At 41.2% G+C, this 24,097-nt stretch overlaps 1 protein-coding gene across 1 annotated transcript in view; it reads right to left on the bottom strand.

Annotated features, from left to right (window-relative positions):
• The window catches only part of ATG7 (autophagy related 7), a 104,870-nt gene that overhangs the window by 59,405 nt on the left and 21,368 nt on the right, over positions 1–24,097 (bottom strand). Inside the window, exons 11-16 of the mRNA XM_081901201.1 lie at positions 23,551–23,709; positions 20,469–20,663; positions 18,530–18,733; positions 18,118–18,233; positions 17,903–17,978; positions 14,445–14,525 (exon numbers count right to left, since the gene is read on the bottom strand). Of these exons, the coding sequence (XP_081757327.1) occupies positions 14,445–14,525; positions 17,903–17,978; positions 18,118–18,233; positions 18,530–18,733; positions 20,469–20,663; positions 23,551–23,709 (831 nt within the window). The remainder of the gene's footprint in view (positions 1–14,444; positions 14,526–17,902; positions 17,979–18,117; positions 18,234–18,529; positions 18,734–20,468; positions 20,664–23,550; positions 23,710–24,097) is intronic.

Raw genomic sequence — 24,097 nt, 5'->3', positions numbered from 1 at the left:
AAGTAATCAGATGGGCACAAGTGGATTTGATCCGGGAGCAAATTCCTTAAAATGTGCAGTGCCACCACAGAGAAGGCCCTATCCTTTGTGGTCACCCAGAGCAGCGCCAACAGCTTGATACATGTTATTCAAAACATAGAAATAAGACTGCCCTTGTCTTGATTAGTTAGAAATGGATAAAACAGGAATAAATAACAAGCTCAGGCTGGATTTTTTTTGGGGGGGGGTGTGAGAGGGCAATATCAGGTGGAAAGAAGGATAGTATGAGGCCAGAAAAGCTCAGGAAAGGCATCAATAAAACTTCATTGGGTGTTGAAAAAAGGCTTGAAGGAAAATTGGCTCTATAAACTGAGTGAAAGAGCTAGGCATGAGGAAAACACAGATGAATGGAACAGAGAGTTAAGGCCCACAGGAGGTATAATGCTAAGACACTCACTGCTAAAGCAGGGACTTTGAAATATACAGAAGGATTAGGAAATATATATGCATAAAAGTTTTGTGGAGATGAATAGCAATGCTCAGCCTTGCTGGATGGCTTACAGGAGCTGCAACCTCTCCACACAACTGCAGTGCCTCGAGACATCTTAATTGTTGTTTGAATTCAAGGAATGGTGATGAGGATAAAGCAGAACCCAAAGGTGCAAACGCTGGAAGAGAAAAGGTAACTGGCTCCCACCCACTGGATTGTCTTAATGTTATGATGGTATAATGTACACAAAGGAAATTAATTCTACTATCTTAGAGAGGTCGGTAGTTTTTAAAACTACCTTCCAGTATTCTAAGAAGTTATTTAACAACCTAACCAGATGTATCTATATAGAGCATGCCCTACACAGAAGTCAATCTACAAACTCCAGAGCTGCCGGTTATCATCCTCTCAAAGATGTTGATGTTAATCTATTTTGTTGGAAGAACAACACAGAACACATAAAAATTCAGGCCAGATTTTGGTTATCGATATGCAAGAATCAAAAGACAAGCCTGCTTTCAAAACACTAGCATCACTCTGAAACAAAAATACACGCGGATAAAGAAAGCACAAAGCACAGGAACACAATTTTTAACAGATCGGACGCAGAGATCCAATGTGTGAGCAGAAGGGACTTCCATATTGCATTGTAGGCGGGAGGGCTAACTAGTTCCTCCCACATTATAGTCCTCCAAACCCATTGAAAAGCTGCTCCATAGGGCAAGGAACCCTCCAGAACAGAATGTGATGCAAGACACTGGACTATAGCATGTGGGTGGAAACTGGTAAAAAAAACGCCTCTCTCCGCCCTCTTGCATATGGAAGCACATTCTTCTTGCAGAGAGGATTTTTAGCGTATTAGCCAAGTGCAGGGAACAACAGCTTGGATATAAAGATGTTTCAGATATTCCAACCCAAGGAAAAGCAAGGGCAGGGAGGAATAACGACAAACTTGGAGTTTGTTATTTCCCCCCTTATGTTGAAGTAATCCCTTAAAAGCTTAAATGATTATGCTCAGGAGATCTCTGGTTTTACTCTTGCCCTGTTATGCTTCTGGGTTTACCCCTGGAGAACTGAATTTCCATTCCTTGGATGGTGTTCCTTTCAGAGCCAGGGAACACTGGCATCTAGCCATACATCTATTCCCTAAGTTTCAAACTGCAGTCTTGAACATGGTTTTAACCTTTCCAGCTCTTTCTTGCCCTCTGGGCCTAGTATTCAGCCTTCATTGGCTGAATTGTGCACATAAGCCGCCCTGCTTTATTTCACATATGCATTTCTACATCTCCCCTCACCCTGCTGCCTTCGCTTTCTCTCTCTGACACCTTAGCTATGCCTTGCTTATATACGTTGATATGGTTCATTTTCTCAGAGGCATCCATACACCTGAGTTGATGTTCATAGCATAGTATATTTGTTTTGGACATTTACTGCATCTGGAAGTGGAAGAATTCATTTAGACAACTCAGCTAATTTTTGCCTTCTGGGCATTTTTTTTAGTTTAACCGCAACATAAAAATGCAACTTTGGAACTTCTAGCTCCCCCTAGGAGTGCAGTCTCAAGACTCAGAGGCTCCTCATTACTGAGTATCTGGACCAAATTACAATTGAGGTTAAATGCATCTTTGCATTTTTAATGGGCATGTTTTAGAACATTCAAACTGTATCTGCTGCAATGGTGGTGCTGATAACCAATTTAAACTATTCCTCCCCTGTTGAAATTTTGAAGGAAATACCTACCAGTGTGAATTGGAAATTATTCCTAAAGCAGGGATGGGAAAACTACAGTTCTGGATGTTGTTGGACACTGCAACTCTCAGCGTCCCTGAGCACTGGTCATGCTGGCTGGGGATTATGGAAGTTAAGAGGTCACTTGCTTCAGAGGGGGGAAATTTTCATTAGATAGCAGAGAAGGTTATCTCTCTGACCACATGGAACTGCTTCCCTCAAATACAACCCTGCCTCCCTGTGCACCATGCAGCTTCCCCAAAGCTGCTCCACAGGGTTGGGGCAACCCACAGAACAGAATTAGGGGGAAGGGGAAAAGAAATTCTGTTACACAGCCAAAAGACATTGCACTGACGGAAGAAGTGCACCAAATACTACCCAGAATGCTTTACCATATATGTCCAGTATATCAAAGTAGTTGAGGAACTGTGTGAGAACAAGTGAGATGATTCAGTCTAGCAGCTGAATGAAGAAGCTATGAAAATGAAACACTGTATTTAATCAAAACACATGTCAATACTTCCTGCTGGAAAATATGGCATAGTGATATTTCACAATTTCAAGGCTAATAAGGAGATGAGACTCTTCCTAGCTGAATATTACTTCAACACAAAAATAAAGGATTTACATATTTTTTTTCAAAATACTTCCACAATTTTTCAGGTCAATAAAGAATCCAGACATTATCCCTATCCTTGGATAAACGAAGCTGGTAAAGCATGAGACTCTTAATCTCAGGGTCATGGGTTCGAGTCACAAAATATTGGGCAAAATATTCATGCACTGCATGGGGCTGGTCTAGATGGCCCTCATGGTCCCTTCCAACTCCGCAGTTCTATGACTAATAGGATCTAGCATGCAAGGTATGTAATCCAGAACCTAGTTCTCTTAGACCATGTGTTCTTAAAAATTACTCTTATTATGTAGAAGACAGTCACAGAATCAAAGCCATCTGTGGTAATTTCCACATGCCTGTACACTTGTGTGCTAGATTTGTGCTCAATCTGCTTGTTAAAATCTGATCAGTTCTACTTGTTTATGCCACACACCGCACGGTGTACTAAGGGATTTGTTGACAAGGCAATTATTCCGCCCAATGTATGTGGGCGAATACAAAAGAATGTTGTTTTTTGAGCAATTATTAAGCATTTGGAATTATGACAGACCCAGCTGCCATGGGGAAAAGAGTATATAGGAGGAGACTGGATCAGTGAAAGGCACAGGAAGCATCACAGGTGGAATGAGTGAGACAGCCAGCAAAAGCTCCGTTGCCTGATGGCTAGGCCAAATCTCAACAGACCACACCCTCTGCCTCAGAAACAATTTGAAAAATTTAAATCTGGCAACTGACTTGCTGGATTCACCGTTAATAATTACGAGAATACGCAAGTGCAGAAATGAAACTGCATTTATATTTATTGTAGTTATAAATGTACTACATAGCTTTATGGCCACAATAATAAAAATAAAGCTTGTGAAACCGACTGCAGGCCAGGTGCAAATAGGAAATAGGGGAGCAGGAGGGAAAGAGGATGAGGAGGTCTGTGTTGAAATACTTGGAGAGTTACCAACCACAAGTCAGCTATGGCATCATTTTTGGCTGCAGTACCCAAACCTGTGGATGTAGAACTGTCTCCTCACTTTCCTGCAATAACTATTTTAAATAAAAAACAATCAGTGTGTGGAAGAAAATACCCTTGGATGTGGCAACTATAAAAGCTTTCTGTTATTAATCCATCTATATGAAAGACTGTTGTTTTGGTATCAGTAAGAAGATCTGCAGTGATATGAAAGTGTTTGGTCTATTCCCGAGTGACGGCAAAAGTGCTCATAAATGTCAATACTGAAGTGCATGGCAGATTATTTTTGCAGTGTGATTGATGGCAAGCAGAAATATCTGCCTACTGTATGGCGTGCTCAGAAAGGTATCTGGCCAAGGCACTGAGGCTTCTCTCCTCCATCTTGTTTCATTTCAGTTTCCACTTTTGGATTGAAAGGCTCTTTATAAGTTTCAAGTATCACTCATTTGTGTCATTCTGGCTTGCAACACTCTCAAGAGAGCCATATGCTGGCCCTATTTCCTGGCAGGGCTATTCTGTTCATTATTCTTATGGAAAAAGAGTTTCATGCCATCCACACTGGGTGGATTAAAAACATGCAGCACTCATCTAACTTTAGCAGCTCTGCCTGTACAAGCCCCCATGAAGTTTGAGGTTCTCGCAAGCAATGCTCTCAACTTTTCCTCAGGATTCTACAGCCCTGGGTCCACTTTAATTTTTATTAATGTTCACTCTTCCTGGTGATTAAAACAAAAAGCAACTGTGAAGAGCTTCAAAAGAATCTCATTCAAAAGGATGTCATTCAATGTAAATAAGTACAGTGGTACCTCGGGCTACAAACACCTCGGGTTACAAACAGTATACAAAGTAAATATAAATGAGTACAGTGGTACCTCGGGTTACATACGCTTCAGGTTACAGACTCTGCTAACCCAGAAATAGTACCTCGGGATAAGAACTTTGCTTTAGGATGAGAACAGAAATCTTGCCGCCGTGGCGCGGCAGCAGCAGGAGGCCCCATTAGCTAAAGTGTTGTCTCAGGTTAAGAACAGTTTCAGGTTAAGAATGGACCTCCGGAATGAATTAAATTCGTAACCAGAGGTACCACTGTACAAAGTGATACCCCCCCCCTTCAGCCCAAAATACAGTGGTACCTAGGGTTAAGAACTTAATTCGTTCTGGAGGTCCGTTCTTAACCTGAAACTGTTCTTAACCTGAAGCACCACTTTAGCTAATGGGGCCTCCTGCTGCTGCTGCACGATTTCTGTTCTCATCCTGAGGCAAAGCTCCTAACCCGAGGTACTTTTTCTGGGTTAGCGGAGTCTGTAACATGAAGCGTCTGTAACCCGAGGTACCACTGTATTCCACTCCCATCACAGTTCCTCTTCCTTTACTATAAGTTGACCAAAGTGTTATCACAAAAATGCCTCAGGAGACGCTTATTTTCTTTTTATTTATCATAATAGTATATGCAATACTTTGGAGGGCTCCCCCCCTTTATCTATAGGAAGAACAATGGTAGTGATTTTTACCCAACACCTCTAAGGCAATACCAGTTCCTTTCCCCCCTAATGGAACACCACTTTCCAAAGCCTGAAATGAAACCTTTTCTGGCTTTAATTAAAGAGAATTAGATTACACGTTCCTAACAACGTAAGGATGTTAATGTAATATTGTGCCAGAAAAAGATTTATCAAAGGATTTGCTCTTTAAAAAAAAAAAAGAGGAGAACAGAGAGGAAAGAACTGTGATCTTCCCCTTTCAAAGTTCTTAAAAGAAAGCCCTAAGTGACAACTACCTTCCAAATTAGAAATGTACATATATATATATGAAACTAAAGCAGCCAAATTCTCAATCCCAGGTTTAACTTTCATAATCTCTATCTCTGTACGTTTGCCAACGACATAAATGACTTATCTAATTTACGTATCTGAAAGCTTTTTAAAGTCTCAGAACTAAATAAATAAATTGCTTTTAAGTTCTGTGGAGCAGAAGTGTGTTACTCATCTGCTAAAACTGAATTCTTTGTTTAGCTGTTCCGCTCCTTGCAGTGTCACACTCAACAATGGCTTGGATCCTAACTTTCTTTCCATGAATGGAACAGGGCTTTCCCGCAAGGCCGTTCTGTCTGCAGCCCTTGAAAAGCTGTTCTTCTTGGCTGGAAGACCCTTGAGAATTTTACAGTTTTTTAAAAATACAGTCAAGAGAATAGGATGGACCCTAAATCTCTCAGATTTCCAAGGCCATGGTAAAGAGGTGCACCATCAGCATACGACAAGAGCTATTGTACATAAATGAAGTTGCCAGCCAGTCCCACCTCTGAGGAGAGGGAATTCCACAGCTTAGGGGCTGCCACGGGGAAGACCACCTCTGCTATAAAAGAGTTCTTAGGCTTGGAAATCCTATTTAAACTTGGCACAGTTGAAAAGAAGGGATTTCACATTTCAGCTTCCAGGCACCCAGCAAATTCTGAAGGAATCATCCCTGGCAGAATTCTCACTAGTCCTTAAACTGTAAGGCTCTCTTTGGCGAAACATACATGTCCCGATTCCTTCCGAGCCTCCTTGGGAGTGCCAGTTCATTCAAGGTCAGAATAGCTCACTTGGTTTCAGTTCTAGAATCATCTCAGTCCTTCTAGTACAGCTGCCATATTTCCAGTTCTCCAATTCTAGGCACCCTAATTTCCGTATTTTTCAGATTTCTTGATGATGACAATAATAATCAGATGTTGAATTAGAAAGGGGTTAAGAAACCTCCACCTACTTCTTTTCTGTGCCAAATTGTCTTCTCCCAGTGCTGCTTTGCAGTAAAGCAATGTTGGTCATTGTGCTTCTCCTGTGCACTTTTGCATGTAGCATGTATTTATTTATAACATTTCTGCCCTGCCGACCTAGCAGTTCGAAAGCACATCAAAGTGCAAGTAGATAAATAGGTACCGCTCCGGTGGGAAGGTAAACGGCGTTTCCATGCGCTGCTCTGGTTCGCCAGAAGCAACTTTGTCATGCTGGCCACATGACCTGGAAGCTGTACGCCGGCTCCCTCGGCCAATAAAGCAAGATGAGTGCCGCAACCCCAGAGTCGGTCACAACTGGACCTAATGGTCAGGGGTCCCTTTACCTTTACCCTGCCTTTCACTATCAATTGGTCTCAGTGTATCTTCCAACAACACGAACACTCAAAGACAGGGGTCAACAACCTTTTTCAGACCATGTGGTGGGCCGGACTATATTTTGAAGAAAAAAATATGAACAAATTCCAATGCCCTACAAATAATCCAGAGATGCATTTTAAATAAAAGCACACATTCTACTCCTGTAAAAACAGCAGGCAGGCCCCACAAATAACCCAGAGATACATTTTAAATAGAAGAACACATTCTACTCATGTAAAACACACTTATTCCTGGACCGTCCGTGGGCCGGGTTGAGAAGGCGATTGGGCCGCATCCGGCACACGGACCTTAGGTTGCCTACCCCTGCTCAAAGGCTAAATAGAAACAAAGACAACACTATAATGTAAGTCGTCAAAGTTCAATAAATTAATTCCCTATTCCCTTTCATAGGCTACAGTGTCCTTCATAATATGGCATTTTCTTAAGCATAGGAGCTCCTTATTATATTCCTTGCCTTATATAGTTTGGTTGTAATGCTAAACCATAGTTTATTAACTCTGTGAACAAACCTGAGTGAGCCCCTGGATTGCATGCTCCCTCCCAGTTGCAAGGAGATGAGAAACATATTTACTAGTTTAAATTAATTGCAGTTTGTCATTATGTCTGAACGCGATCAAATGTGGTTACTGAGCTGGGCTTGTTTCAAAAGCACAGTTTAAACTTACCAAAGATCAGATGCAATGTCAAAGTGTGGTTAAGCTTAAACAAGAAAGCGTACTCTTCTAATTTTTTCCTCATGGCCTCACTGGAGAAAAAGGTAATGTTTTTTTTCACTAAAACATTAGTGCTAAACTGCAGTTTAGCAATTCAGCCAAACCAGGACTATTGTTCCTATTTACAAGTAAAACTCATAATCGTATGAGCCAAGATGTTCTTTTTGCTTAGGATGAGATTACCACTTTAAAATTATGTGACCAGCTTTCGTGTCCCAGACTGGGGACCAGGCCATATTGTGCCATACACTGCAAATAGACCTTTTATATATATATAAACTGCAGACTAAGATGGCTATCAACAACCAGGTCCCAGTAGTTCCTGCAAGGTCTTAAAAAGGACAGCCAATTTTTTTAAACACGATGAAAGCACTCAAATTAATGTCTTCACTGTGAAACAGAGCTAGGCTTGCATTGTGTGGATAAGTGGCTAGATGCCCAGAGTGAAGAACCAAATCTATTTGTTAGATAGTTCAGCTGTGCAAAATGACACATGATCGAGAGTTGTCAAGGACCATTTTACAGAGAATTCGTTTTAAACCAAGGCTTTTAAAATACATCTGTGTTTCTTTTCAAAAAAGCACAGGCAATTCCCCCTCCCCACAACTGACTAGAATGAGAGAATGGGATAACAGTTCCTTTTCTTTCAGGCTGCAAAGCCTTTGTTCTCTTAAGTGGCTTTGTATGAGTAATTCAGTTCTTATGTTACATTTGAAATCCACGGAGGAAGTAACTTCATGTATTTGCTAGATCTTTATTTTGGTTATAAGAGCTACGAAAAACATCAGTATTAGTCTGTGGAAGGTGAAAAGTAACCTTCCCGTATTTTAAACTTGGCTAGCCTTTTTCTGCCTATCAACAAACTTGGATGGCCTTAAATTGGAAGGCAAAATCGTTTTGACGTACATGCTACTTTTTCTTCCATCTCCACTCATGTAGGCACAAAGAAGCATTAACTCTTCTTTTGTCCCACTAAATGCTGGATAAATGCATCTTGAGCATGACAAAAATTGTGCCTCGCATACAGGCTGCCAATATTTCCAAGTCCCCTGCAACTGGGAACATTACCAATACTGTTCCATTTACCGAAACAGCCTCCATGTCCTAAGCTGTGGAAAATTTTCAAGCAACATTTGCAGTAAAAAAAAAAAAGTGGGACACGGGTGACTCTGGGGCCTGGGGCTTGCCAATAAGAAGGTCGGCGGTTTGAATCCCCGCAGCGGGGTGAGCTCCCGTTGCTTGGTCCCTGCTCCTGCCAAACTAGCAGTTCGAAAGCACGTCAAAGTGCAAGTAGATAAATAGGTACTGCTCCAGCGGGAAGGTAAATGGCATTTCCGTGTGCTGCTCTGGTTCGCCAGAAGCGGCTTAGTCATGCTGGCCACATGACCCGGAAGCTGTATGCCGGCTCCCTTGGCCAATAAAGCAAGATGAGCGTCACAACCCCAGAGTCGTCCGCGACTGGACCTAACGGTCAGGGGTCCCCTTTACCTTTACTTTTACTCTAAAAAATGAAGTATAGAGCCTTCAACTTATAAGCATAATAATAATAATAGGGAATTCACAATGTTTTATGCACAATAAATCAACCATGCTACATAAGACATCACACCTCAGTTCTGAATGCATTTACTTGGAAGTATGCACCCTAATCTCAGGGGTCCCTTTACTCTTTACCTTTATGCTGGAGGAGACTCTTGAGAGTCTCATGGACTGCAAGAAGATCAAACCTATCCATATTTAAGGAAATCAGCCCTGAGTGCTCACTGGAAGGACAGATCCTGAAGCTGAGGCTCCAATACTTTGGCCACCTCATGAGAAGAGAAGACTTCCTGGAAAAGACCCTGATGTTGGGAAAGATGGCGTGCACAAGGAGAAGGGGACAACAGAGGACGAGATGGTTGGATAGTGTTCTGGAAGCTACCAGCATGAGTTTGGCCAAACTGCGGGAGGCAGTGGAAGACAGGAGTGCCTGGCGTGCTCTGCTCCATGGGGTCATGAATTGTCGGACACGACTAAACAACTAAACAACAACAATCTCAACTGAACTTGCATGCAAACAGCTATGTTTAGAATCTTAGCTTAAGAATTAAGAATTCCCTCAAATAAACCCTACAGTCCCTTGTACCATCACTGATATTTCATAAGGAGCCAAATAAATTTCAAAGCACTAAAAATTTTGAAGCACTGTGAAATGGTGCTCTACTTTTTACTATTCACATTTTCAGAAATGTGATATCGCAGTTTCTTTTAAGCTTGACAGTTGTAATCTCTGTATCTCTTTAGTGTACTTTTTTTAAATAACTACTTTAAATAACCAAACCACACTGCAGTGATTCCATTTGCGTTGTATCTCTGCCTACTGACTTTTCAAAAGATTCACAAGACATCAGTATAGATACATGTTGATTCTTTTGCCTCATCTGTTAAACCGCTCTTTTTAAATTATAGTTTCTTTTTAAAAAGAAACTAGTACTGAATTCAGGATGTACCTTTTAAGAAAAGAGAGGAAAGGATACCTTCAATTAGCTTTAGTTACTCTATGGTACTGATGTATATATGGTTGGTTAAGCAGCTGAGATTAAGCTACAGTTATTCCTGATGAACAGTCCAGAAACACTCTTCAGCACTGGCACAAATGAAGCTTGGGTATACTTACTACGCTGTTTTGCAACAATCACCCAAGTGGCTGCACATGATCACTAATCTTAGAGGCAGCTGTTTGTGATTCCAGTCATAGCAGTTGTACTGCTAATAAGGATGGTGATTATGGAAGACAAATTCAGGCCCAAATTAAGGTACTGGCTTCACAGCGGACATCAAAATTCCTCATTGGCTACCTTATGGAGCTGAAAATCTATCTGACAGAAGTGTAACTTGGACCTTGATTGTTCAGTTCTCTTTCTGACACAGTTGCAACATGAATACCAAAAGAAACATGGCTATTTCTGGAACTGAATAAGTATGAAATGGAATCTCTTAAGATGCCTATACAGGTCCTTTCATATCTTATCAGCTGTATATCTATACTGAAAAATGGATGCAAGATTTTAAAAGAAATCACATCATTAAAAAAAAGTTTTAAGAAATTATTCGTAGTTTTAAGCACCAAGAAACTTTCAGCCAGAAACATGGGGAATGTCAATGTTGAAATTATGACAATTTAATGCATTATGAAGAGGGGAAAGCGTACAGAACTGAACTGTGGTAGTTATATTTGTCATTGGCATCAGAAATCTTGATTCTATGAGGCAACAAAGCATATTTTGATTCTAAAAATTCAAGCTGAACATGTAAATAAATGTTTCTTTTATACTGTAAGGAAATACATGTACCCTTGAAGCAACCTTTTCAGCAGAAAAAGTAATTTAATATTCTCACCATATGAAAAGTGATCACTATGGGAATAGCACAGCTGTTAAAACCCAAGTCAGATTTTATTAAATCATCAAACCTGTTTATGTAAAGCAGGGCTCTTAAAATGACCACAATGAGGAAATCATTTCCTAACACATCTCTCCCCATCCCTCCCAATTTTTTTTCAGAAACCTGAAACAGGGAAAAGGTTCCATCTGCATTTTACTTCCACACTTCGGGCAGGGGAATGGAAAGGAAAATCAAAGCATTTCTATCGTTTCAGTTGTATCAGTCATGTAAGCTAATTCTCACATAGCAGAAGGGGGAGGGACTGGGACGGAGGCAATGGCAGCTTGCCTGAGGACTCTTAATATGTTCTCAGATGATGTAATATTTGAACCAGAGGCTTCCTGGCTCACAGCTCATGCACTCATACGTTATGAGGAATTTGAACAGCAAATGTCAGGAAGGTTACTGTAGTCTTGACAAAGTACAGCAGTTATATTAGCAAGACTGACTGGCATTCCACTGCAACAGGCGAATTTATAACAGGAAAGGTTCCATGTTTTTATAAGGCCTTTCTTATACTATGTCCCTGACCCCAACCCAATCCCCAAAACCACCTTGGAAGGCCTTAGATATTTAAAACTGGTGTATGAAGGATGTGCTGTTGTTTTCTGGAATTAAAGAGAAATGCCGGCAATGAATCTGGCATGACTGAAATAATAGCACTTAATGTGCGAGCCAGATTATGAGTCAGACCTACTCAGCATTCACTGCAATATATCCCAGTCAAGGTGATTGCTTAAACATGGACTTACCCCAGAAAACTGCTGTAGAACTGAGAAGGCCTCAAAGGCTGATTGTGAACGTATGTTTGATTTAGTCTACACTAAATGTCAAACTTCTGAGTAAGAAGAAGCCAAATAATGAGAATAATTCATTACACTGGTGCATGTTTGCATAGTGTACTCTGGTTAGCATGTATGTGTCATTTATTTTGCCAAAGTATGATAGAGGATTAAGGAAGAAGAAAAGGAATGGGCTTCCGGGCATGAGAGGAGAAAATGAATATGGGGCAGCTAAGAGTTCATCTGGGGCCAGCCAGCTGTAAGGGTCAATCAGCCTCTTTTGGGGGCACAATCAGAAGGAGCGAGTAATAGATAAAGGCAGAAATTGATACCTGAAAGTTGCAAAAAGATTTTAAAAAACGGCATCAGCCCAGCATACCTGAAGGAGTGTCTCCACCCCCATCTTTCTGCCCAGACACTGAGATCCAGCACTGAGGGCCTTCTGGCGGTTCCCTCCCCGAGAGAAGTGAGGTTACAGGGAACCAGGCAGAGGGCCTTCTGGGTAGTGGCGCCCGCCCCTGGAATGCCCTCCCATCAGACGTCAAAGAGATAAACAACTTTCTGACATTTAGAAAACATCTGAAGGCAGCCCTGTTTAGGGATGTTTTTAATGACTGATGTTTTAATGTATTTTTAATCTTTATTGGAAGCTGCCCAGAGTGGCTGAGGAAACCCACCCAGATGGGCAGGGTATAAATAATAAAAGTACAGTGGTACCTCGGGTTACATATGCTTCAGGTTACATACACTTCAGGTTACAGACTCCGCTAACCCAGAAATAGTACCTCAGGTTAAGAACTTTGCTTCAGGATGAGAATACAAATTGCCCAGCAGTGGCGCGGCGGCAGTGGGAGGCCCCATTAGCTAAAGTAGTGCTTCAGGTTAAGAACAGTTTCAGGTTAAGAGCAGACCTCTGGAACGAATTAAGTACTTAACCCAAGGTACCACTGTATTAGCCCTAGCAAGTGGGTAGTGCATTTGGGTTCCACCTCAGACAGAAAAATATTTTGGCTAGTACTGAGTTCATTTTCACCCTGAGCTTGAGGCTAGGCCAATAGGGGAAAGCAGCGGAGTTCAGCAAACTGATTGCGGGCATCTTTGGAGAATATCTTAGAAGTACAGAAATTGCAGTACTGCATGATCTCCCCCATGCTTTCCCAGAAACAACAGAAAAATAGGACCAAGGGGAGTCCATTAGAGCTCCTTTCCACACTAACATTTGCTCTCCTGGGAACTAGAACAAAATGAGCAGGGAAAGAAGCTATGGGATGGGCTCTTTCCAGCCAACATTCAATGTCTGCTATTTCCAGAGTGATAAGGAAAGGATCCATGCTACAGAGGTTTCCACATTCCTAAGCTTATCCAAAGTGGCTTAACAACAAACTTGACAATTATTACTTAGCTTCAAGCACTATCAATCACTGGAAAGGAGTGGAAGAAGGTACATGTTACATCAACTGAGACATGGAAGTGGGAGAAGGGCCAGTGAAGACACACACGTCTATAAAATAAAAAGAGTGATGCATCATGGATCCGAGTGTATTAGGGTGAAGGGAGCACCAACAATCTCACCCTGCTCTCAGCCAGGCCCCACCTGTCTGCCTTCTTGCTTGCAAACAATCCAGGGGGGTTGCACGGCCTGTCAGCTTCTTTCTCCGACAAGTGTTGCCTCAGCGGGGAGGAAGGTGGCTTCAAAACTAGAATTAGTTGGTTCTGGCTAGCACTGGCTTTGACTCTGGCTACTTTTGGTCTTCCTGCCTTCCGCACTCCCACTTGCCACCACAAATTCTGGCTTTGGAAGGAGGAGAGATCATGGTAATGAGGCAGGTCACCTCCATTGACAGCTGGACTCACCTCCATTAGAAAGACTTTGTGAAGGATACATATACAGTGGTACCTTGGGTTACATACGCTTCAGGTTACAGACTCCTAACCCAGAAATATTACCTCGGGTTAAGAACTTTGCTTCAGGATGAGAACAGAAATCGTGCTCTGGTGGCGTGGCGGCAGGAGCGGGAGGCCCCATTAGCTAAAGTGGTACTTCAGGTTAAGAACAGTTTCAGGTTAAGAACGGACCTCCAGAACGAATTAAGTACTTAACCCAAGGTACCACTGTGTGTGTATATATATGTGTGTGTGTGTGTGTGTATATATATATGTGTGTGTGTGTGTGTGTATATATATATATGTGTGTGTGTGTGTGTGTGTGTGCATATATATATATATATATATATATAAACATTTTTTTATAAAAAATTTAAATGACTGCCTGTAACAATGGTAACTACAGCAGGATTATTTTCATTCAACGCAGAGCTAAAAAATGAAAATATTATTCACCACCTTGTACAGGTAAAAGAGAGGTGTTTTATTTAAGACAATTGACTTGGAAATTCCATATTTAAAGGAGGGTAGAAAATTATTTAAGATTATATTGGCTAAGAAAGGTTTAGTTAGTAGCACAATTTCTCAACAGTGACATAAAGTACACATCTCAAAATAAACAAGGGAAAGGCTTGCATGTAAAAAAATGAAACAGTGACAAAGCGGAAGCATTGTTTTGAGGAAAAAACAGTTTACATTAAAACCCAAACTTACTCTGGGAGAACAGGCAGTGCATTTGTCAAAAGCCAGGCTGACGGGAAGGACGTTATCAAATCTTGATAAAAACCCTCGAATCTGCAAGTCAAAGAGATAGGCAGCAATATGATATTAATATTGTGCTGGCTGAGTTTTGCAAGCACCATCTTTTGAAGAAAGTATAGCCAAGATGCCCATTATTTGTGGCACAAGTACACAGACTTCAGCAGGCCTTTCTGCTGAAACTGACTTGGCACATGATATGTTTTGGTTGTGCAGGTAGGAGGACTAGCATGCACATTTATCTCACTGTATACAGAAACAGCACCACCTGGAGTTGAAACTTCTTGACTGCAGCAAGCAACAATTAAGAAAAAAGAAGAAAGCATGACGACTGTTGCTACTGAATGTATTGTTCAGGTTCTTGCTCTGCAGCCATTCTGAAATGGAAAAGGTGCACACACTTCTGTTTCCTGCTGCTTGATACTAACCAATTCTGTGTATTACAGAAGTTTTGTGTGCAACTGAAATTTCCAGTCAGCCAGCCAGCTTTAATAAGCCCTTCAGGAGAAACAAAGAAGGTAATGTGATCCTGTAGACCAATAAAAGGGATCACCTTTCTTAGTTTTATCTCTTTCCTCCTCAGTGGCTAAAACAGTAATCACACTGAAGCAAGAGTTCTGTGGCTGACATCTGTGTGTTCTTAAAAGCATGGTTTCATTTTCTTTAAAAAAACCAAACCACGATTGAGCAGAATCATTAATCCAGAATGGAGCACGGGACCAGTTCTTACAGGTATTTGTTTACAGTAGTTCAATTGCTACTCTGATTGTGAATACAGCATCCACAGATCTATCAAATCCTTGTAAATCTTTTCCAATCCTATGAGTAAAGGATCAAACACTTCAATTCTAAATGTCTTTTTTTTGGGGGGGGGTAACAATCTTTGAATCTTTTAACTGCATGATGCAAACTGTAGTACCTTCCCAAACTCGCTAGTTACATGTCCATTGTTGTTTAAATTATGGTATCCTTGCTCACATTCTTCTACTATTATATAAACCAGCTTATTTTAAGAATATGCTTATATAAATATAAATACTTATATAAATAGTAGCAGACTGAACATGACTGCGTTAAAGTATATATTCAGAAAATCAGCCTATATGAATTTGACATATGTCTTCTTACTTCAATCACACTATTTGATATATTGCTACTGTTTATGTTACCTACAGCTTACCCTGCACCAATATGACCAGTGCAAGAGGGATGACCCCTTTTAATTTTGAAGTGTCTTTAAAGGAAACAAAATTATTGAACTGGTTCTTTAAATAGACTATTATCTACTTTGCTTTGTAATCTTAAAAAAATAATAATTATCAAAACAGCAGTGGGCATTTTATTCTGAAGCAAAAACTGTGGGCAAAGAACAAACTGAGCTGATATTAAGATGATACTAAATTAAAACCCATCCAGGCCATTGCGATGTCATGGTTAGAGTGTGGGACAACAACCTGGGAGATAAGGGTTCAAATCCTTGTTCAGGCATGAAGCTTTGAAGCTGGGTGACTCTGGGCTGCTCAGTGCTTCTCCACCTAACCTACACCACAGGGTTGTACTGGGCATTAAATGAAGGGGGAAGGTGTAGAACCATGTATGCCATCTTGAGCTCTTTGGAGGAAAAAGTGGGATATAAATGAATAAAGAATATAAACAAATGAAACAAACAAACAAACAAACAAACAAATAATAAAATAAAATCTCTGCCACAAACGGTTCAGAGTTACAACCCTTAAGAAATTCTCTGCTAAAAAGGAAATAATTTTACTAATAATTTTTGTGATATAGTTATGTGCATTTGTGTCCAGTTTGTGAAACATTCAGAGAAGATGACTGCTTCACAGCAAGAAGACCTTAAAGGACAAGAAGAAAAATACTACTATGAGAGGAAAAGATCAAATTAATTAGCTTCTGGTCCACCACCTAAATTTGCCGATTCAGATAAGCATAAGAAGAGAGAGCTCTGGCCCAAAGAAAGCTCTCCCTCCTAATTCTAAATGGATACGGTATCAGCAAACTGAAGTGGGATAGTACTGTATTACATCTTCTTAGCCAACAGGAAAGCATTTGTGAAAACAATGAGGGGAAAAGAAAAAACTGACCATAAAGGATAACATGTTGCAGTGCAACTATGCATCATTGTACAATCAACTCTTGAAAGCACACACACACAAACAAACCCTGATGATTTCTTAGCACTTTGTACAACTTAGCTTTTACAAGCTAGTCTTATCTCAATCTATTTCCTTGCTGAAAAGAGCAAAAGGGTAGTTTTGAAAACGTTAACAGCACTAACAAGTAACAGGAGAATTGTCGGGGTCACTTAAGAGGCAGCATCCACTGGTGACTTAAAAAACCCAATAGTAATTGCACTTTTAAAAACCCCAAAAAACTAGTCTTAGTATAATAATCAGTTCAATTACCAATAATTAAAAAGGAAAGCTCTTGCATAAACAGGTCGCTGGATGTCATAGCAAGTGGATTTAACTAGTTAACAATATTGGGTTACATCCAACTAAACCATTGCAAGCCCAGAACGTCTCCTGAAATTACAGCAGAACTTAACCCTCCACACCTCAACACTCTTCAAATCTGCTTTGTGGGGCATGTCTTCCAACCCTCTGAAGCAGATTTAGGGACAGCTGAGGGGGCTAAAATAAGGCAAAGGAGGAGGAAAATGTTATATTGCAGAGGCAACATTTATTCTCCTTGTGCAATAATTTAGCTGGATATAATCTTTTGTAAGGGGGTGGGGTGAACCTCAGGCTCAAGGGCAGCCCTAGCAACCCTCCACAGACCACATCCCCTCTCCTTTCACTACTTCCAGGGGAGACATAAAAAGGTAAAGGGACCCCTGACCATTAAGTCCAGGCGCTCATTTCGCTTTATTGGCCGAGGGAGCCGGCGTACAGCTTCCGGGTCATGTGGTCAGCATGACTAAGCCGCTTCTGACGAACCAGAGCAGCGCACGGAAACGCCGTTTAGCTTCCCGCCGGAGTGGTACCTATTTATCTACTTGCACTTTGACGTGCTTTCGAACTACTAGGTTGGCAGGAGAAGGGACCGAGCAACAGGAGCTCACCCCGTCGCGGGGATTCAAACCGCCAACCTTCTGATTAGCAAGTCCTAGGCTCTGTGGTTTAACCCACAGCGCCACCCACATCCCCCAGGGGAGACATACCACATCCCAACCTGCATTCGCACTGGCAAGGCAACTCATGGCCTAGCTCCAGGTGGCACAGAAGCCAGTTCAAAGGAGGTGCAAAGAAACCAGAATTTTTACTATGAGTATTGTCATGGTCGCATACTCATGCTTAGCCATGGGTTCAGTGCTATATGCCAAGTGGGTCTATTTGACACATTTCTATATCAGGACATAGCAAGCCAACGGCGTTTATTTTTGGTTTACTAACCTGATGTGGCACAAGCCCAAGAGAGGTGGGAGGTTCATTCATTCTGTCATCACTACTGCTGGCAATGGCATAGCCACTAACAAAAAAAGTGGGGGGAAGGAGATGTATTCAGTTAATTAATTCCATTTATTAACCATCTAGAATTATTATTTTGATTAATTAATTTTATTAATGTTTTGTGAACACAGGACTCCACCCACACAATTATGACTTACCCTTCTGGGTGCTGCAAAATGGATACCATTAATTCCACAGCAAGGGCTCCTGCTATCATGGCTAATCCTGGTCGACTGACTGTGCACTGCTGATCTAATGTCCGATCCCTGGTGGACTACAAAGGAAGGCAGCTCTCACAATGTTATACTTTCAAGTTCTTTTTACCTGCATAATTGCGCAAAACGTTTTAAAGGCTATCTTTTAAAATGAAAGCTAACAAATGGACCACTGTGCTCTCAGGGGAATATATATATATATATATATATATATATATATATATATATATATGTGATATTCTTAATGATAATAATAAAAACTCACTGAAAGGTTGCAGAGACAGATTGTATTAAAAATCAAGAACTATAAAATACAATAACACAATAAGTTGCAATTCACATCAATTATACTTACATCTCCCGGTGCCACAACGTCATTGCAGAAGTAGCAACCAAGTTTGTAACCAGGGATATTTGAAAAGAGCGATGATCCCAGAAGATCGGCTGAAGCTGAAGGATTATTGCAGGGAGAATCGCCCACCTCTTGATGCTTTGGCTTCTTCAGTCCATGCCTCATCACAACAAAGGTGTCAAATCCCAGGGCAGCATTGATTACCAGCTGTACAAAACAATGAAAAGTATAGAAAGTGGTAATCAAATCAAATGCAGGTGAACCTATTTATCATGGGGTAAAATTACAGAAATATGGCAATATATTGTAATATATTGTTTACAAAATATGTTACTGATAGACGAAATAAGTTATTGATAATGCTACTACATCATGGGTAGCCAACGTGGCATCCAGGTGCTTTTGAATCTAACTCTTATCCGCCACAGCCAGTGATCAGGGATGATGGGAGCTGGAGGCCAACAACATCTGGAGAACACATTGGCTGTCCCTGTGCTACATAAAGGAGCCTTGGACGCACATATTCCCTCACCACCTTCATGCACTGAGATTCCTTTCCTTCCACCCTGGCTTGCTGGAAGCTATAGTTATTCTGTGTAAATTCAAACAGAAAACTATGTACAAACCCAGATTGGAAACTATTGAGTTGTGTCCAATGGTATCGTTCAGCTGACTGAAGGCTTCCGTAAGTAGAAAAGGGAGCGAAGTCATTCTCAGCAACTCCCCTTCCCTCCCTGCAACCTTCATGCCTGCCCCAAATATACTACAGAGGGCTGGGGGACGTGCTAGATCAGATGGGAGGAAAGCAGCTACTGCAGGGAGACAGGGAAACCACCCAAAATGGCTTGCTTCTCTCCCCATTCCACTGACTGGCATCACTGGTTGCAACTGTTGTGGGGTAGTTGGATACAAGTCCATGGCTAGATCCCTGTTTTCCAACCTCGCTTCTATACCTTGACTTAAGATGAGTTCACAAACCCAAGGCAAAAGAGAGAGAGAGAGAGAGAGAGAGAGAGAGAGAGAGAGAGAGAGAGAGAGGTTTAGAGACCCATCCTGTTATCTACTTTGGGATCTTGCCCATATCTTGCTATTTCAACAAAGCTTAGAACAAGAACAAAAAGTACAGTAGTTATATACTCTGATAATTTCATTACATCATTTCATCTGACACTACACAGGTTTCACTTCAAAATTATCATATACATAGCCTGCAAACTATTTTTATTTCAGCTTGATGATTTCCACCTCTAGTACTTCTACAGACTGAAAAAACAAGCAGATAATTCTACAGGTCTTCAGTAGCTATTCCCACAAAGTAAGTGGTAAAAACTGCTGAAGACAGAAACTAATAGCCACAACCTGACAGATCAAATACAGTTGCCAGCATTCTTAGTGTTCAACAGACTAGAGTTACCCTTAGGTTATAAGCAAAAGTACATAAATACCTTAAGAAATTATTAATATTTATTCAATTTTTACAAGCCAAATTAAAATTAAAGTTATGAAAACAAAATTAAAAGAGAAAAAAACCAGAAGCAGCAGAAAACCAGATCAAAACTCTAAGCTATATATTTTAATACAATACAATCCACATTATCATTTGCCAGGCAAGTATGCAGAGATATATTCCTGGATACCACTCCCCTTCAAAATATTAGAGTGTATACACAGGGTCTTGCCATAAAGGCCAGCCAGAAATGTGATTATAATAATGCGCAAATGGAACTGAGCATGTTACACTAACACTAACAACTAAGCTGTTTCAGTCTGAGGGAGATTCCAAGCAGAAGATAGCTAAGAGCATTAAGACATTGGGAAATGTTTGCAGTTGAAGGGTTTGATTTGTGTTAAAGCAGCAACTGCAAAAGCTTTTGAATGGCCACCACAGACTACAAGGCGCTACTTACATCATGGCCTCTGGGATACTAATGAAGTAGGATACCTTTCTCTTGCTGGCTGCAATAACAGCAGGAAGCCACCGGCTTTCCCTGGTGTCCATTAACAAAAAGATGACATCATGGGCATCAATGAGCTCCTCCAGTTGTGTCACATCCTTGCGGGCCTGCTCCAAGGTGACGTCAGAAAAATTTACTGGGTGACCCGGCATTGGGATACTCATATTAAAACCTTCAGCATTCTAAAAAATGAAGCAGAAAGAAAAGAGTAACACACATATTTTCACACAGAATACAACTTTTAACCATAATTAGGTAAACCCACTTGTTAATATGTTTGGTTATTTCATGTAATTAAACCAGCAGGCACCAGCAGGCTCCAGCAAAATTGCAGTACTCAGGAGGATAGAACCATTTTAATCATCATAACATGGATTATTTCATCTGGAGGCAGAGACCAGCCCTGCTGTCACAGCACACTTGAGGCCACCATAGCACTACGGTGAAGAAATTCTCCAAAACCACCTCCAAGAGCTCCTCTGTCAGCTTGGCCAGGGAAGCTGCTGAGCAATGAATGGGCCGGGAGGTACACCAGCAGCATTCATACTCAGGTTCAGTGAATTACATGTGGTACATGTCAAAACAGTATTTCAGTACACGAAGCACACTCTGATTTGCTAGTTAAAAGAAAATAGTATTTCAAAAATAAGCTTGTTATTTGTGTGTACAAACAGGCAAATGGGTTTAATTTTAAAATAACACAGTTAAAAACACAGGGGGACCTAAGACTGCATATAAGATAAAGGTAAAGGTAAAGGCACCCCTGCCCGTACGGGCCAGTCTTGACAGACTCTGGGGTTGTGCGCCCATCTCACTCAAGAGGCCAGGGGCCAGCGCTGTCCGGAGACACTTCCGGGTCACGTGGCCAGCGTGACATCACTGCTCTGGCGAGCCAGAGCCGCACACGGAAACGCCGTTTACCTTCCCGCTGGTAAGCGGTCCCTATTTATCTACTTGCACCCGGAAGTGCTTTCGAACTGCTAGGTTGGCAGGCTCTGGGACCGAGCAGCGGGAGCGCACCCCGCCGCAGGGATTCGAACCACCGACCTTTCGATCGGCAAGTCCTAGGCGCTGAGGCTTTAACCCACAGCGCCACCTGCGTCCCATGCATATAAGATACTCTACTGTTAATACTGTACAAAGCTCAGATTTGTTGTGTAGTTGAGCTTATTGACCAGCAGATGGCATAAGAAAAACATTATTTCAAATGGCAGTGAATCTTTCAGTAGCGTGAAATAGTACCTTTAAAAAACCACAGGTGGTTGTATCCAACACGGTGCTTCTGAAAGATGGGCAAAGTGGATCTACTAAGGATTGTTGCCCACACAAGTGGGGGGTGGGGGCGTTTAGTGTGGCTGAGATGTTTGAGTAAGGTTTTAAAAAGAAGGTAAAGGACCCCTGGACAGTCAAGGCCAGTCAAAGGCCATTACCAGAATTCAGAGCATGAAAGGGGAACACCTAAGCCCATAGCATACTCCTAATACTCCATCCATGATTAGGAGATTTAGGGAAGTTACAATATGTAGGCCCTCAAAAATGGAGCAGTCAGATCCCAAAATCAGAGCCCAAATATGAAGGCTGTTGATTACACGACAAAACATATGCACAGGGAGTTAGTTGGAGGATTCACAAGGCTGAAAAAATTAGTTCCGTTTCGTAAAAGCTGTCAATAATTACGAATGGAGAAATATTTTGTATAAGTGAGATGGTTGTGAGACTAATTAAAAAGCTCCAACTGCAATAAAAACCAATAATGAAACTGTTAAATCGAAACAGTTTCCATATGTCTAGTGCAGACAGAGCCTAATTATGACTGGTTTTATTATTCATTTTATTGTTCTTGCTGCCCAGAGGAGTGAACTGATGGGGCAGAAATGTTTATATAAAGCCTTGTGTCCAACAGTTCAGCTTGTGCAACCGGCTTCCACTTGCATAATGGAGCTTCCCTCTCCTCTCCAGCCCCGTGTGCACCCCCAAAATCTACTCCAAAGGATTGGGGATCCTTGAGAGTAGATTTTGGCAGCAGACAGGAAGAGCAGAGGAAGGGCAGAACTTAGTGCACGCAGTACTGAATACAACCCAAAATACACAGCACAGTCTTTCAGACAACACCTGTAGGGTTAGTTTTCTTCCATCTTTCCATGGCTGCCTACTGCTTATGTGGTTGGACCTCATCCTAATATAATGTTCCGATAAAGGGCGAGTTAGAAATGTAAATATACAAATAAATATAATTTAGGAAGGTGCTGAATTTTCTACTTCATGCTGCATGGCATCCTGGTTTAACACTCCAGTACCAGGTTTCTCTGAGGAAAGCTGATGATTGGTTTAAAAGGCATTCGGTCCAAGGAGAGACACCAGTTAACAGGGAGGCATGCTATTGTTGCCAATTCCCCTCTCAGCTGCAGCCCTGTACCCCAAAATCTGTCCTAGACAGTTCCTGAGTCCCCAACTTATCTTTTTTTGGGGGGGGTGCATGCGCTTGAAGAAGCAATTAGCAGATGCCTTCGTTGCAGCAGTTGTACTAGAAAGATCAACTGGATTCCGCCAACATGTAATATTTTTTTCCTGCAATTGCTGTCTGAAATAATAAGCTGGTATGTCTACACTCAACCAAATATAATTAAAATTATCAGTCTGCAATTGCATGCATTCCAAGTAAGGGTCTCTAATAAGGCAGATATACCCCTGTATTTGCTATAAATGGTATGGTGGTAGAGATTATTTTTATGGCTGTGTGAATAACACTCTGTGCTAAATGACACTTTTCCTCTGTCACTTCATTTTGATGAAGAACTAAGCACAGCTAAATAGTGCTCAGTTTACTTTTCCTAAACTCTTCCTTTGTGCCTCGTTTTTATTTTGATTGCTTCAAGCAGGTTTAATTTCAGTTCTTTTTTCCGTGTAAATGACTAGCTGTCAAAGCTAGTCAGTCACCGTAACATCAGAATTATTTCCTTGTGGGTTAGTTCACTTTTGAAGAATGGGCATGAGAAGAAATCCTAGGCCGTTATTGAAACTAATAAAGTGTTTTGATCATTAAATCACGTCTCAATGCATTTTACTCACCACTCCTGGGAATATTTTTTGGAGCCTGTCTGCTGCTGCAAGTGCTTTGGACTTCCCACCCCCGAGGCAGTCTTCAAATTCATAGAGTGGTTGCCGCACAGGGTTGGAATAAGAAATCTTTGCGTTGTCCACAAATGTGATCTTCCTGACTCCCCATCCCTGAGTAGAGAACCACAAGCAATGAAATAGTTCTTTGAGTAAGGCAAGAATTACCACTAATCTATTTTTTTTTTTTTTTTACTTTTTATTTGTTAAATTTGTATACCGCCCTTTATCCAAAGACACAGGGTGATTCACAACAAAAAAATTACAAAATGAGAACACACAATACATGATATACAAAAACAAACCAATAACCCTTCTCCCACAAACACATTTAAAAGGCCATAGAATGTTAATTGGCCAAAGGCCTAGTTATAAACGTTTTTGCCTTGTGCTTAAAGATATGTAATGAAGGCCCCAGGCAAGCCTCCCTGGCAACCCTCCACAAACAGGGAGCCACCACAGAAAAGGTGCGTTCTTGTGTTGCCATCCTCCAGACACACAC

The sequence above is a fragment of the Podarcis melisellensis genome (genome assembly GCF_964234715.1).
Source record: "Podarcis melisellensis genome assembly, chromosome: 2".
NCBI classification, from domain to species: Eukaryota; Metazoa; Chordata; class Lepidosauria; order Squamata; family Lacertidae; genus Podarcis; species Podarcis melisellensis.
This window is presented reverse-complemented; position numbering and strand designations above follow the sequence as displayed.